Source organism: Urtica dioica, chromosome 5 (genome assembly GCF_054948205.1).
Source record: "Urtica dioica subsp. dioica isolate 48M chromosome 5, U.dioica_male_clone48M_v1_H2, whole genome shotgun sequence".
Classification (NCBI taxonomy): Eukaryota; Viridiplantae; Streptophyta; class Magnoliopsida; order Rosales; family Urticaceae; genus Urtica; species Urtica dioica.
In genome coordinates, this window is record NC_142760.1 from 32267308 (window position 1) to 32283253 (window position 15946).

Here is a 15946-nt window from a genome sequence, read left to right on the forward strand (position 1 = left end):
CAAGATGGCGTACTTGGATCTCAAGATGCTTTTACACCGGCAGATGGCTCTTCTGAAGAGACTTTCTACTCTTCCGGGGAAAATGAGGAAGACTCCTCGGAGTGCTTGGAAGGTATCGCCGCCATGATTGGGTCGAGTCTAGCTTCTGGTGAGGAAGGGGTAAAGAAGCTAATTGGACGAGAGGTAAATTATCAGGCTAAATTATCTCCAAATTTTACGCCTAGATTAGGAAGGTCTTCTGCCCGCCGCAGGAAGAGAGAGAAATTGATCCATTCACGTAGCCCGGTTCGATCTTCCAAACCCTCAAAGAGGTCAAAAGAGAAGACACGTGAACTACGGAACCTGGATTTTGATATGAGCTTCGGAAAATAAGAATCCAAAGGGGGAAGAGAGGTTTTAGATGAAAATATTATCCTGGAACGTAAGGGGTACGGGACACCCCGACAAACAGAGGGGAATCAAGTCACTTGTGTGTAAGGCAAATCCGGACATTTTAGTGCTACAGGAAACAAAAAGATTTAAAATCGATAGAAGGTTCGTCGGAAGTATTTGGAGTTCACGATTCAAAGAATGGGTTACTTTGCCCGCTAATGGGGCTTCAGGTGGAATTGTCATTGTTTGGGATGTGAGGAGAGTATCGGTTTTGGATAGTATGTTAGGGGACTTCACAGTTTCAATCGAAATAGCCTATGGTGACGACTCGTGGTGGTTCACAGGGGCTTATGGGCCATGCCGACCGCATGGGAGAAAAAGGTTTTAGGATGAGATTGTTGGCCTCGCAGAGATTTTGGGTCTATTTGGTGCATTGGTGGTGATTTCAACGTAGTCAGATTCGTTGAAGAGAAAAATAAGCCAGTTTGGGCTAGGCGAAGCATGAGATGCTTCAATGAATTGATTGACGAGTTAGCTTTAATTGATCCGCCTCTATCAAATGGTAAATATACCTAGACAAATTTTCAAGAAAGCTCTACTTGTTCACGGTTAGACAGGTTTCTTTTCACCACCGGATGGAGGGGTTTATTCTCATATTGTCATCAAGATGTTCAATTACGGGGGGTTTCAGACCATTTCCCCCTCACGATAAACACAGAACCAGTTAAATGGGGTCCGAGTCCTTTCAGACTGGATAACACCTGGTTGGAGCATCCTGATTTCAAGGCTCTGGTAGTTTCTTCTTGGTCCGAACCGGTACTGGTGGGTTGGACATGCCATCTTTTCATGAAAAAGCTTCACAACCTGAAAAGCAAAATTAAAGAGTGGTCAACAGTTGAAAGAGAAAGGAAACTGGGCCAAAAATGTCGAATTGGGAAAAAGATCTCAAGACTGGACAGATTAGAGGAGGGCTCAAATTGGTCGGATGAAAAGATATTCGAGAGGGCCCTTTTGAAAGGTCAACTCGATGGTATCCTTGCTGACGAGGAGAGGGCAGCAAGGTTCAAGTCGAAAATTGGATGGGCCAAACACGGAGACGGTAACACTAGTCTTTTCCATTCTTTGCTTAGTGCTAGGAAAGCAAAGAACTCCATTTGGAAGTTGGAAAAAGAAGATGAGTCAGTGACGGTTAAGGAAGAGGAAATCGTTGAAGAGATAAACCGCTTCTTCGAAAGGCTATACCGTGTAAACCCTTCTCCTAGAGGTGAATGGAACGACATTGACTGGCAGACCATCGACACAAGTGATGCGGAAGACTTGTCACGGCATGTTGAAATAGAGGAGATTATCAGGGCAGTTTTCGGATGTGCTAGAAACAAATCTCCCGGTCCAGACGGTTTCTCCTTGGCGTTCTTCCAAGATTTTTGGGACACCATTAAAGCTGATATTCTCCAATTTTTTCGGGATTTTTGGGAATCGGGAATCATTAATAAAAGTGTTAACGAAACTTTCATCTGTCTCATTCCCAAGAAAATTAACGCATGCAAAGCAAAGGATTTTAGACCGATCAGTTTGGTGACGGGGCTATACAAGATACTAGCTAAGGTTTTAGTGGAAAGGATCAAACAGTTTTGGAAAAAACAATCTCTATTTTCCAAGGTGCTTTTGTCAAAGGAAGACAAATTTCGGACTTGATACTAATTGCAAACGAGGTCGTTGAAGAAACTAAATGCTCAAAGAGGAAAGGAGCGGTGCTCAAAATCGACTTCGAGAAGGCTTACGACATGGTGGACTGGAATTTTCTAGACTTTGTAATGGAAAAGAAAGGTTTTGATACTAGGTGGAGAAAGTTGGTGAAGGGATGTCTTTCATCGGTGTCTTTTTCAGTCATAATTAACGGTAAAGAGCGGAAGCACTTCTCGAGCTCGACAGGAATCCGACAAGGAGATCCTTTATCGCCCTTTCTCTTTATACTAGTGGCGGATGCAATGTCCCGACGAATTCAGCGAGGCGTGGAGGACGAATCTTTTCGAGCAGTTTCGGTGGGATCTCCGGCGCTGCCTATTTCTCATCTTCAGTTTGCGGACGATACTCTTATTTTCGGAGTTTTTGAGAGCCACAATTGGGGGAATCTCATGGACATCATCAAGCAGTTTTGCGAAGACTCGGGCCTCAAAATTAATATTGGGAAAAGTAGTTTGGTGGGAATCAATGTTAACTCCGAGGATTTGTGAGAGACTTGCGGTTTCTCTAGGGTGTCAGAAAGCCGAATGACCAATCTCCTATCTCGGCATGCCACTTGGAGATAATCCGAGAAGTAAATCTTTTTGGGACCCCGTCCTATCTAAGGTCGCCAAGCGATTGGCTAGATGGAAACGTGGCTTCCTCTCAAAAGGAGGCAAGTTGACGTTAATTCAATCTGTGTTGTCTGCTCTTCCGACATATTTTATGTCGGTTTTCAAAATGCCAATTGGTGTGGCTGTGGATTTGGAGAGGATCATGAGAAATTTTTTTTTTGGAAGGTTTTGATGAGAAAAAATGTAAGGCGGCGATTGCATGGGAAGTCTGCTACAGATCGAAAGAGAAAGGAGGATTGGGAATCGAGGGTTTAATCGAGAAAAATCGGGCTCTCCTAGCAAAGTGGCTATGGAGATTCCCGCTCGTGCCCAACGAGCTCTGGCACAAGGTGGTCGCAGCCATTTACGGGCTTCAAGGAAACGGATGGGATCCTAGGAACGCGTCAAGACGCACTCTCCGTAGTCCTTGGAAATCAATTTTCTCGGTCGAGGAAGACTTTTTTAAGCGGTGTAAGTGGGTGGTTCGCAATGGCTCAAATATAAGATTTTGGGAGGATGTCTGGTGTGGGGAAAAAGTGCTTGGAAACTCGCTTCCCCTCCCTCTTCCGACTATGTCCATTGAAAAAGGTTCATATTGCTCAATTCGCTCTTAGGTCACCAAATTCGAGCGATATTGTTTGGTCCTTTAATTTTCCAAGGAGCCTTTTAGATAGAGAAGCGGAGGAGTTTACACGGCTGATGGTTTTACTAGAACCGATCTCCCTCGACGAAGGAGTGCAGGATAGAAGAGTGTGGTTGGACGACTCAGAAGACTTCACGGTTAAATCCATGAACGCCTCTCTCGCAGACGCAGAATCAGCCCCTTCGGTACCGTTTTTCGAGGCTGTGTGGAAGTCCGCTGCTCCAAAAAAAACGTTCAAATTTTTGGTTGGAGACTGGCTCTAAAAAGGATTAACTCCACGGACGTTCTACAAAGACAAAATCCTCACTGGGCGCTGTCACCGAGTTGCTGTGCTTTCTGTCGTAGCGCGGCCGAGGATATCCACCACCTTTTTGTTGATTGTTCGGCCGCATCCGGATTATGGAGATGGTTTTTTGGGAAAGTTGGGATTAACGTCTCTTCGGTCGTGATCCTAGCTGATTTCTTTATTCAACACGATGTCCCAGGGAAAAATTGTAAATGGAAGGCGGTTGTCAAGACGGGAGTATTGGCTGGACTATGGATTCTATGGATACGAAGAAACAAATGTATTTTCGAGGGAGCTGCTTGGAGCCACGATGAATTACAAGAGGCATTCAATTTCAACTTGGCTTTGTGGCTACACTGTTCGTGTAAGGAGTTCAAGTTCCATTCTTTGGCGGACCTTCAACGGGATTGGCTTAGCGCTATATAGTCTGGTTTCAGGGTGTGGGGAGCCCAGTTTTCTCTTTTTTTTTTTGGTCAGTTGTGGGAGGCTCGAGGCTTCTAGTAATATCTGTTTATAATATCCCCTCTTGTACATGACCTAAGTGGTCTATTTTGGTCGATGTTGTATCGTTTCGGTCTGCCCCTTTTTCGGGTCTTTCTTTTGGTCCCGAGGGTCAGGAAGAAATGTCTCATCTTTTTGTAAAGTGACTTTTGCCTCATTCACTTTCCTCTGTGTAAAGGCCTATAGGGCCAGCTTTTGATTGTGGTCTCATTTTTATGGCTGGCTTAGCCTGGGTTCGCGTGCTCGACTGGCGTTGGATCCGGGGAGCTAACTATAAACGTCCCACCTTTTGTGTAAAGTGGCTTTCGCCTTTTCAAATATATATAATGAAGTTACCGTTTAAAAAAAATAATATATCCTCACTGAGAAACAACTTGCAGACATCTTTACAAAGGCTTTGGATGCAAGCAGATTTGAAGGTCTCAGATCTTCTCTAGGATTATGTGTGATCGAACAATAGCAATTACTGAGATGTGGAGAGCTGTTTGGTTGTATTTGTTCTCTCCTCTTTGATAATTATTCTTTAATTTGTGCTATTTTATTCTACATAAACATGTGTTCATGGGCCAATTTGTCTGGTTGGCTCATTCGACCTATCTACCGGGCTAAAATGTCGTCTAAATCTAGTTTGGGCTTGAGAAGGACCAAGGCCCATTTAGTTATACGACGTCTTTTTTATCATCTTCAGCTCATCAAACATCCAACTTACAGTTTATTTCTCGAGGAAGCCTGGGAAGTTACCTCTTTTCCAAAATTCGCTGAAGCCATCTTTCCTGTTTTCTCGCCCTCTTCTCACAAAATTTCTTTGAATTGGGTAACCAGCCCTCTTGACGGTTATTTTTGTCGTAGTTATCTTAGATTTTTCTTCACTATGGTGGGTACAAGAAGTGGCATAAGCACAACAGGGTCAGAAAAGAAAGAAAAATCTAAGATGAAGACGAAGAATGTCACTAAAAAAGGGGCCGAGCTTGAGCCGGAGAGCAACAAGCATAGGGTCCGGGTTTATGGAACGCGACCTAGTAATCACGCTGATGGTAAGGCCGGAGGTGCCTTTGCTGGGTCGTCAGTTCCACCTAAAAACCCTTCCCTTGTCGGCACAAGAAAGGTCGTGATCAAGAAAGTTGCACTTTCGATCACCGACATCAAAGATGATGCAAGTTCCAGTAGCGCGTCTGAAGAGAGAGAGAGGATGTTAATGTCGCCATCATGGAAGAAGCCCACACAAGCGCCTCTCCTCTTGAAAGCCCATACAAGATGGTCCAAGGTAAGCCTGATTCTAATACTCCTCCTGGACATATTGAAGAGAACCCTAGGGACATTAATGTTTTTGGAATCTCTTCTCGATGAGCAAGAACCCCCACATGATGATGTGATTAGGGGGATTCTGGGTGCAGGAAAAGATGTTGTGAAGGATGTCCCGACATCCTCTGCTCAGGTGGACAAGGATAAGTCTGATGAGAGGCAAGATATTGGAGAGGCTGTTCTTGCCTCTGTAAAGGAGAAATTTTAGCATGATGATGACGTGTGTATTGCCACTCTTCTGTCTGAGAAGAGTAAGAAGAAGAGAAAGATGATGGAGAAAAGTGAGCCAATGGCTCCTATCAAGGAAAAAAAAGGAAGAGAAAGGTCAAGGTTGGACTGAACAAGAAAAAAGGGAAAAAGCCTGCTGTGGCATCTATGCATGTAGCTGACGAGCCCATTGAGGCTGAAGAAGAGGAACATGTGATATCTCTTGGCATTGGAAACAAGAGATCTGTGGGAGGTCAAAAGCTTCCCAAGAATTTCCCTGCTGCTCCCTTGGACAATGTTTCCTTTCACAAGGAAGACGGAGTTCTTAAGTGGAGGTTTGTGTATCATCGTGTTATCTTTCTCGAAAAAGAGCTGTCTAGCAAAGCTCTAAAGATCGGAGTCGTCATGAAACTCGTACACGATGCTGAGATGCTCAAGAAGGTCACCGACATTGGTGTCTACTACCCCACTTTGGTGAAGGAATTTATTGTCAACCTCTCTTTTTCTTTTGATGTTTTCGATGATGCTGAATTCAGGAAAGTGTATGTCAGAGGGCATTGCTTTGAGATATCCCCAGAAGTTATCAACAATTTCCTAGGTCGAGGGAAAATAATTACCGCTGATCGGGTTCCTTCCCTGGACGTCGTTGCAAGAGAAATCACTAGTGATGAGACCAAAGTTTGGCCTTCCAAGGGCACATTACCATCTTCTGATCTCACTGCCAAATACTCAGTTCTCTATCGCATCGATCGGCATTGCTAACTGGGCTCCCTCTTCACATGGGTCTAGCATCAATGCAGAGTTGGCTAGCCTGATCTACCAGATAGGTACACGCTCTTCCTTTGATTTTGGACAATTTGTTTTTGATCATTTGGAAAAACATGCCAAATCTTATGCCGTGAAGCTTCCCATTGGATTCCCTTTCATCATCATTAGCATTCTTCTTAAGCAAAACAAGAATATTCTGCATAGCACAGATGTAGCAGGGAAAAGGCCTGGTGTTCTTACCATCAGTCACAAGCTTTTCGAGGGGAAGCATGCTCGTGATCTTGATAAACCATCTGTCGTGACATCTGTCTCCTCTGGTAGCACGATGAAGATAGGTCCTATTTTTGATGAAGTTTAAAGGAACATTTTGAAAGAGCTCAGTGAGGAGATTGACATCCTCAAGAAGACCATCGAGACCCTCTCTCGCAGGAAGTTCATATGTGAGGGTCTTGTACGTGACTTGACTGCTTCTCCTGGTAAATATGATGTGAATTCTTCTCAGCCTGGTCCGGATGAGGATTTTGAAGGTACTAGTGGTGATAAAGATAATGAAGGTTCTCGCAACATTGGCTCAGACAGTTTCGATAGTTAGAGTGATGATGACACCTCCCACACTGCCGCTCACTAATCTTTTTCCTCTTTGGTCTGTATCTCTTGAACTATTGCCTTTTATTGTTGTTGATGTTGTGTGTTCCGGTTGAAACACCTCTACTACTATTTGTGTTCAACCTCTGCTACTTTTCTGGTTTGTTTGTTCAAGACTAAGTTCAGACCTTGTTGATTAATATTATATCTGTTGTTTGCTTCAATTCTCGCTTTTACATGCTCATATTTTTGTTGCTTCCCTCTGTCTTGGTTGATCTTTGCCTTTGGTATGTTTTTAGGCAATCAGGGGGAGAGGCGCCATGAGGGTCATTTATTTTGACTTTTTTTTCTTAGTCATGACGCTTGGTTGAGAACTGCTCTGGAAGTGCTTGCCTAAAAAATAGCCAAATGGGGAGATTGTTGTTACATTATTTGTTGTCTTTATTTTTTAGTGCAAGTTGTAAGGAAAGATGTCGGTCTTCATGCTCCAACTTTTGGTGACACATCCTTCAGATTGTAATCCTGGCAAGTTTCCGGTTTTGCCAGATTGCCTCGCTGGTATCTTTATTTGCAATATTCTTACGAGTATGGGTAAACCCTAGATACAGTTCCAAGTTTGTACAGCTGCTATAAAAGCCATGCGCTTCCCCCTTAGCAGCCTTGACGTTTTATCAAAATATTTTGGACTCCTAGACATGCAAGACCGGCGGACTGGGAGACTTTGTGTATTGATAAGAGCGGTGTTATTCATCAAATACTATTCGAGAAGATTGAGTGTTTGAGTGATTTGGGTTATGTGTTTACGTGATTGAAGACTCAACGTGCGATTGAAGACTGAAGACGTCCGAGCATAGGAGTTTGCTCGAAGAGTGGAATTGAGGAGATTTCAAATTCAGGGGGACTCCCTGGTCTAGGTATTCACTTGTGGTAATAGTTTCTCGGGCTTTGATTTTGCATTGTAATCATATAAGATCTTGCTTATACTATTGACTATTATATAGTGAAATCCTTTCCACTGGCAGAGTGCCCCCAGACGTAGGTGTTGTTGCACTGAACTGGGTAACCATATTGTGCTTCTTTTATTTATTGCACTGCTCTGTTGTTTATCCATGATATGTGTTCAAGCAAGTTGTCGAACACATTGTCAATACATTGTGTGCGACATCTTGTCTTTATGACTATCAGAATTTCACGTATTCTTGAGCTTTAGAGGCGAGGACACGATAAAGAACTTCTTAAGCCATCTTAGAGCGGCCTTATCCGAAAAAGGGTTGAAGACCTTTGTCGACGACGATCAACTATCGAGAGGACAACAAATCTCCACGCAGTTGCTTCAAGCGATAGATTAGGGGTTTAACCTCGTCCACTATTTTCGTTCATTAAAATATGAAGAAATAATATTTAATGATCTACACGCATTAGGTATCATCGTTAAAAATACTCTCAAAATACTTACAATATTGATACATGCAATTTTATTATTAAAATTTCAACTACACAGACAACATTATACGTTGTGTTTCTTTTTTTTTTTTTTTTTGGCTCGAAAACTTCAATTAAGCGCAAGGGAAAACACAGTTGTATTGATAGATACAAATGATACGAAACAGTCATATAAACGAGATGCTTAGTTTAATATGCGGAGAATATGGATACGAGAATTAACATCTTGAAACATCTTAGAGTGGATTAATTACACGAAAAGGTTTGAAGACATTCATCAATGACAATCGAACAATATAATTTGAACCAATTTTAATTTTGTTTTGTGTCTGTACATTAGGAATGGGAATTGATAATTGGGTGTTTAGCGTCATCAAGAACTTTATTTCATTACAATGAAAAACTAATGAGCTGCACATAAGCTCTCATTCTCAAAGATAGTCACCAAAGAGTTACAAATTGATATATGCAATTTCTTTCAAACTTGAAATATACACACATAAAAATCACACACTAGAGTAGTCATACATATAGCTAGACCTACTGATTGGAGAGGGCAACAAGAAAAGTACATAGAGTTATCGCAGCCATTGCGCCGAAGCTCAGAGAAGAGAGGCTCGAGGCAAAGTTTTTTGGAGCGACGGAAGTTGGCAATCCGACGGTAATGATCACTTTTGTCCCGCGCTTACATTGTTCATCATCACCCATAATACTCGGCCAAGAGCCATTGGAGTGACGGGTAAAAGTAGAAACGAAGAACCGAGAGCCGTTGGAGCGAAGGGTATAACTCACTTGTATGCCGAAGAAGAAGAGGCCGGGTTTGGTGCAATTTCGGTATTCGTCTAGGGTTGGCAATTCGCCCATACTGACTTTGCTGGTATTGAACACTAATATGAAATAGGAAATAGAAGAAACTTAGATTTGAAAATAAAATCACTAAAACTTAATTGAACTACTAATGGATTCTCATGATTAAATGAATGGGATTCTATATTCAAATCATGGATTGGTATAATTATCAGCTCATTTATCATATTTTGATGAAATCTCAAATGATGGATTGATGTAATTTATTTTTTCTAAAATTTTGGTTTATGTCAAATCATCAAGAAATAAACTCCATTTATGCTTCGAAAAGCAAAATAATAATAATAATAATAATAATAAATAAATAAATAAATAAAATTCCCACCCTAGGGATTTGGTGATTTTTCATGTAAAATCATCACCAAATAAACTATATTCATGCTTCAACTTAAAAAAATATGTGGATCAAGAACTAAAGATGTCACCCAAAAAAAAAAAAACTTTCCATACTAATTGATAATTTTACCACAAAACATGTAAAAAAAAAAAAAAAAAAAAACTTGAAACATCAAATTGGACTTGACCACCGGTTTTAAATTGCTGTCCCTTTTTCCAAATTGATTAAAATAGTCCGGTTCGTTTAAGTCAAATTTCAAAAGCTCATTGACTACTAGTGCATATATATATATATATATATATAGAGAGAGAGAGAGAGAGAGAGAGACAGAGAGAGACAGAGAGATTTAAATTTCCAAGTCCAGATATACAAAGATTTTTAGATCAAGAATAATAATTAAGATAATCAAAACAGAAATTACAAAAGATGCTTACCAACGATGTCTCCAATTTGGAAAGTCTTGGAGGTAGCCCATTGAGAGTAAAAGGAAGCATTTGGAGGAGTATTCCAACCAAAGTCGCCTCCAACCACATATTCCGCGGCATTACTGCCCTCAAGAAGTACTAACATCATCATTGTGGCAACTAATAAACCCTTTTGACCAATCATTTTCATTGTATACGATATTGATATCGACTTTGATTCACTTTCTCAGGCTTCAAGAGAAAACATAAATCGGATGGCAGGATTAAATAGCCAAAACCACCGAGAATGAAAACAGAAAAGAATGTCCAACCAATCAGGAGCATTCAAACAAACAAATAAGAAAAATACACGTGTACAGCATATGCACGACTAATTAAAACACTAAACGGCATCTTAATAAATATCTGTATTAAAATTTCGTGAGATGTGAGAAGTGAGATATCTGATATCTCTCAAAAAAAAAAAATGGAATATTATCCTTCTGGCTAATAAACTTTGTACTTGGCGTCTCTTTGAGTTTTCAGAATAAATAAATAAAACACCGACTAAAACACTTATTTTGACGTTGACCGCGTGACACTGGCGGCTTTTGAAATTGCCAGGTACGTAGTTACTTAGTTTATATACAAATTCTTGATCTTTTCATTTGTTTATTATATATATAATCTCAATTTTGGGTATGGTTCAAAGTTTGTAATACGTTGGACTTCAAACTTCAAATTGGACATCTTCAGTTTGGCTAGAGTTTATACTTTGTTGACCTGTAAAATTAGTACAACAATATCTCACGAAAATACACTGATTCCGAGTACAAAGCCTCCGAGTACAGAGGTGATTTAGGCAAGACTTTCTCTTTATACAGACGAATCTAATACAAGAGAGCAATGTTTTCTAGAGATTTCAAGTGAAGGAAAGTGTGTAAAAAAGTCTGTGTCTCGTTCTGTGCTGCTGCCTCTATTTATACTCATCTGGTCGTGTCTTTGACGGTTATTTTGAGGAACGTGGGGTGATCAATCCCACGTTCTGGACGGTTATGGGTAACTGCTTTTCGCCTCTCTCTGAGGTGGGCGGTTAATGCTCCTCGCGTGGTTCCTGAACCGTCGAGGTGTGCGTTTTAGAGCTTGAAACATGTTTTCTATTAGTTTTGACTAGTCTTTGACCCACGTTCTTCTCTTCTCTTCGAAGTTCTGATCGGTGGGTTTCGTTCTTAACTTATGAACGGTTCGTTCCTTTTCAATGGATGGCCCTTGGGTTTACTTAACCTGAGCTCGGTGCTGGATTCATATTTCTGCTCGGTAGTCCGACTAGCCAGATCGGAGTCTGACTAATTTATCCCGTAACAGCTGCCCTCCAGTTTCTTAGTTTTTTCTTTAGCAAAAATGGTAAGGAACTATTTCGGTTTGCTTCGTGACCGTGTTCATCTTTGCTTACTCGTCTCGGGATGATCCGAGTAGAATTCTTCATTCTTTTCTTTTTATAGGACGACGTCGTTTGTCATCTGGCCTTTCTGAACCGTAGCGTCTTCTGCTTCGACGGTCAGATGTGTTTGGCTTCCTGGACAAGCTTAATCCTCACCGTTCATGAAGTCTTTATATAAGGCCTTTCCTCAACTTTTGACTTCATTTCGCTTTTTCTTCTAAATTCTGGTCTCAGAGCATTCTCGGCTTGATCTGCTTATTCAGATTGTGCTTTTGGCTTTTTCGTTTTTGCTCGGATCTTCCGATCTTCAATCTCGCGGGTAAGGTCTGTTCTTTTTTCATTGTTTTGATACCTTCCTTTTGTTTTGAGATCGTTGTTCGGCGATCGATATCTTCTTTATTTATTGTATTCGGACCCTTCGGACTTTAGGAATCTTAGTTTCTCAACTTCATTAGGGCTATGGGTGGACTTGCGCGTCCTGATCTAAGCTTCGATCCTCGCGTCGTTCGGCGATCGGAACCTGATCCCGATAGTGTTACCTTGTTGGATGGGTCCAAGTTTCCTTTCCTCAGAAGTCCCGTGTGGTATCATGTCCCAGAGATCGGATGGGACCGTCCTGTAATGGCATATGATGAATCATGCGTGCCTCCCAATCCTGAGTCCGAGGGGGTTGATAACGAGAAAAAGGTTTTTGACTCGTCTTCCCTGTCGTGTAGGGACACTATGGTCGTGGAGATATCGTCCTCGTCCGATTCTTCGAGGGAGAGCGGGTCGGAATCTCGTGATACGACGAGCCTTTCTCTTTCGCAAGACCGAGGAGAGGGCTGTTCTCAAGGCATTCCGGGTCCAAGTGGGAGGACCTTTGGGGTTGATCTTCCAGAGGAAGAGGAAGAGGCCCTGGTTTTTGAACGGAAAGAGGGCCAGTTTTCGGCCAAGGTTTGGACTTCTCGGGTTACCGAGAAATATCTACAAGGGTTGAGGGAGGAATTTGAGATAGCTGATGGAATTATCCTCTCGGCACCTTTGGAACACGAGAGAGCCGATCAGCCTCCTGTTGGAAAGATTGCGTTCAATAGGGCCATTTTGAACGTGATCGGAGGGTTGCCAATGCATCCTCTCATTTCCCAGTTCGTTTCCGACCTGGGTTGTTCTCCTACCCAGCTTGTTCCCAACGTGTATAAAATCTTCGTCGGGATGGCCGTGCTGTGGGCGAAAATTTATGATCGCCCTGTCACTTTGCAAGATTTCTCACAATACTACTCGTTTAAGTCGGCCCCAGGGCAGCATGGTTACTATTATGCTCGGGCTAATGACGATCATTCTAAGGTGGTTACTCGCCTGCCGACCAGCCAGAAAAATTGGAAAGATCATTTCTTTTGGGTTGAAGGGAACGCTTCTTATGAAAGGTGCCCCATAAGGGCTCCGTTCTCGGAATTGGGTGTGATTTTGGTCCAGAATTCTTGTTTGATAATCTGAGCCGGGCTTTTGTTCTGGGTTTTTATATGTTTTATGTTTGGTTCCAGGTTCCCTTCCGCAATATTCCGAGGAGGAGCGACCACTTCACTCGGAAATTTTTGATCTTTCAGAGGCTGATCGGTCGACGTTTTTGTTATCGGACCCGGACCTGCTCGACCAATATTATTATTACCCTTATTCAAGTAAGTATTTTACTTGTCCTTTCTCAGCTTACATATGTTCTTTTCTCATTTTCATTTTCGTTTCTTAACAGAGATCGCCCAGATGGCAAAAAAGAAATCCGCTCCCGAGCTGATCCCTCCCAATCCGAAACGCATCAAGGCTTCTAAGGCTTCGACGGCCGGCAAGCGGGCGTCCTCGTCGATTTCGAAGGTCTCGGAGCCTCTGAGCTCTTCTCCCGTTAAGGGTCTGGCCGAGCCTTCCTCTGCCTCCGATCCTTTGGCTCCGGTCGTTACTTTCTTCCGCGAGCGTTTCCCTGCCGAGAAGGCTCAGGAGGTTCTCAGGCTCGAGCCTTTGGAGAGGCTTAACCAGGCCACTGACTTGGCGATTTCGGTAAGTTTTGACTCGTCTAGTCGGTACCTCTTCCCTTTTGATAACTCATTGTGGCTGATCGTTTGATCGTTGCAGAATTTTGTCAGTATGACCGGTCTTGTCGGACTGCTAGGCTCCGAGCTCACCTCCTTGAGACAAAGGAATGATCGATTTCTCAAGGAGAGAGATGTTGCCAGGGATGAGACAGCCAAGGTTAGGTCTGAGTTAACTCGAAAGTTCCGAGAAGACCTTGAGGCTGCTCGTTTAGCGGCGGTGGAAGAGTACAAAGCTTCCGACGATTATCGTGATATGCGCGATGATCTCTATACCGCTGGGATGACCGAGGCTGTTCGGCTTCTTGGTCCGAAGAATCCTACTCTGGATGCGACGGATCTCGATCTCGACTCGGAGTCAAGGGCTAGCGAAGAAGGCGACCAGGAGTAGAATTTGTCTTTGTTGTTGTTTTATTTTGATTTCTGCTAACCCGCTTGGGTTTTGAACAAATGATCCGAGGTCGGATTTTTATTATGTAATTTTCGTTTTTCCCTTTCGGGATTTGAACAAATGATCCTTGGTTGGATCTATATTTTGTGTAAATTTAGTTTCAAAATTTTGGTAAAGTAAAGTATTACTATTACTAGGTATATTTTCTAAAAACTGTTCGTTAGTTATCTAGCCGCCCAGTTTACTTTGTCGAAATTTTGAAAGATAATTTATACATAGCGTGATAAGTAATACATAATGCGATACATAAGTAATTCCGAGCAGAGGAAAGAAAGATGAACAATTACTTGAGATTATAAGCACGTGATTACTCGAAACTCCGAGTAGAAAATTGAAAGATAGAAAATTACTTGAAATCATAAGTACGTGCGACCAAGCCGCTTTTCGAAAATTTAACAAGTAAACATAATTCATGCGACCAAGCCGCTTTTTGAAAATGTAAACGCGATACATGCGACCAAGCCGCTTTTTGAAAGATTAACAAATAAACAAGTCAAACGTAAAATTGGCGAAGGTGCTCAGCGTTCCAGGGGTTTTTCTCCATATCGCCGCTCAACTGTTGTAGTCGGTAGGCCCCGTTTCCGAAGTCTTCTCGGATGATGTAGGGTCCCTCCCAGTTTGCGTTGAAGACTCCTTCCTGGTGGATTTTTGTGTGGAGAAAAACTCTTCTGAGGACTTTGTCGCCGACTTTGAATGATCTTGGTCGGACTCTCCTGTTGAAATACCGAGAAACCTTTTGCTGGTTAGCTAGATTTCTCAATCTGGCGTTTTCTCTTTTTTCTTCTAACAGGTCTAGACTAATTTCAAGCATGTCGTTGTTTACCTTTGTTGAGTAATTTTCTCTTCTCATTGTTGGTATTAAGACGTCGGTCGGTATGGCCGCGTCGGAACCGTATGCGAGGGAGAAAGGTGTTTCGCCAGTTGCGGAGTGCTCGGTGGTCCTGTATGACCAGAGGACTTCTTGAAGCATATCCACCCACTCTGACTTTTGCTCGTCTAACTTTGTTTTCAGGCCGTGTTTTATTGTTTTGTTGACGGCCTCCACCAATCCATTGGATTGTGGTCTGACTGGTGTAGAAAAAACTTTGTTAATGCCATATTTTTCACAAAAGCTTTTGAAGGAATCGCAGTCGAATTGGGTTCCGTGGTCGGATACAATTTTGACTGGTATTCCAAAACGAGTAATGATATTTTTCCATACGAATTTCTCAATTGCATGGGCCGTTATTTTATTTAAGGGTTCGGCTTCAACCCATTTTGAAAAATAGTCGATGGCTACAATCGCATACCTGCATCCTCCTCGGCCTGTTGGCAAAGCTCCGATTAGGTCTATTCCCCATTCTGCGAATGGGATCGGGCATGAGAGGGTGATGAGCGGATTAGGCGGAAGCCTCGGGATGTTTGAGAACTTTTGACACTTGACGCATCTTTGCGTCATGTGCCGTGCATCGGCCTTTAATGTCGGCCAGTAGAGTCCTTGTCGGATGATCTTTTGCGCCAATGCTTCGCATCCGATGTGACTTCCGCATATCCCTTCATGGATTTCTTTGAGAGCGTACTCGGCTTCGTCTTCATCTAGGCACTTGAGTAGAGCTTGGGAAAATCCCCTTTTGTAAAGATTCTGACCTTCGAGGAAATATCGGGCGGCTCTGAACTTCAAACTTTTAGCCTCGTTTTTGTCGTTGGGTAGAGTTCCCTGCTGCAAGTATTTCCTGATCGGAGTTTGCCAAGACTTTCGTTGCTCGATATGAAGCACGTGGGTGGCCTGCTCGATGCTGGGCTGCCCAATTTTGATCACTAGGATTGACTCCGAGTCTGATCCTTGAGTGGCGTGCTTTGCTAATGCGTCGGCCTCTACGTTCATGGCTCTTGGGACTTGGGTGATCTCGCAAAGTTCGAATTCGTTTGCTAAGTTTTTAGCCTTCTCGGCATATAGCGACATC

At 42.6% G+C, this 15946-nt stretch overlaps 3 protein-coding genes across 3 annotated transcripts; 2 read left to right on the top strand and 1 right to left on the bottom strand.

The window, feature by feature from the left end:
• The first annotated feature begins 2664 nt into the window (after positions 1-2664).
• On the top strand, positions 2665-4063 carry LOC149397932 (uncharacterized). The gene is made up of 4 exons (XM_089614394.1): positions 2665-2845; positions 2895-3296; positions 3379-3583; positions 3697-4063. Exons 1-4 carry the CDS (start codon positions 2665-2667, stop codon positions 4061-4063), a joined length of 1155 nt encoding a protein of 384 aa, XP_089470520.1.
• A 1752-nt stretch (positions 4064-5815) lies between these two features.
• On the top strand, positions 5816-7007 carry LOC149397933 (uncharacterized). The gene is made up of 3 exons (XM_089614395.1): positions 5816-6325; positions 6381-6732; positions 6790-7007. The coding sequence occupies exons 1-3, from the start codon at positions 5816-5818 to the stop codon at positions 7005-7007; spliced, it is 1080 nt and encodes a 359-aa protein (XP_089470521.1).
• Positions 7008-8755: 1748 nt separating this feature from the next.
• LOC149397934 (early nodulin-like protein 9) lies at positions 8756-10476 on the bottom strand. Its single transcript, XM_089615752.1, has 2 exons — positions 10082-10476; positions 8756-9330 (listed from the first exon to the last, which is right to left on the bottom strand). The coding sequence occupies exons 1-2, from the start codon at positions 10260-10262 to the stop codon at positions 8984-8986; spliced, it is 528 nt and encodes a 175-aa protein (XP_089471878.1). The 5' UTR covers positions 10263-10476; the 3' UTR covers positions 8756-8983.
• Positions 10477-15946: the final 5470 nt, after the last annotated feature.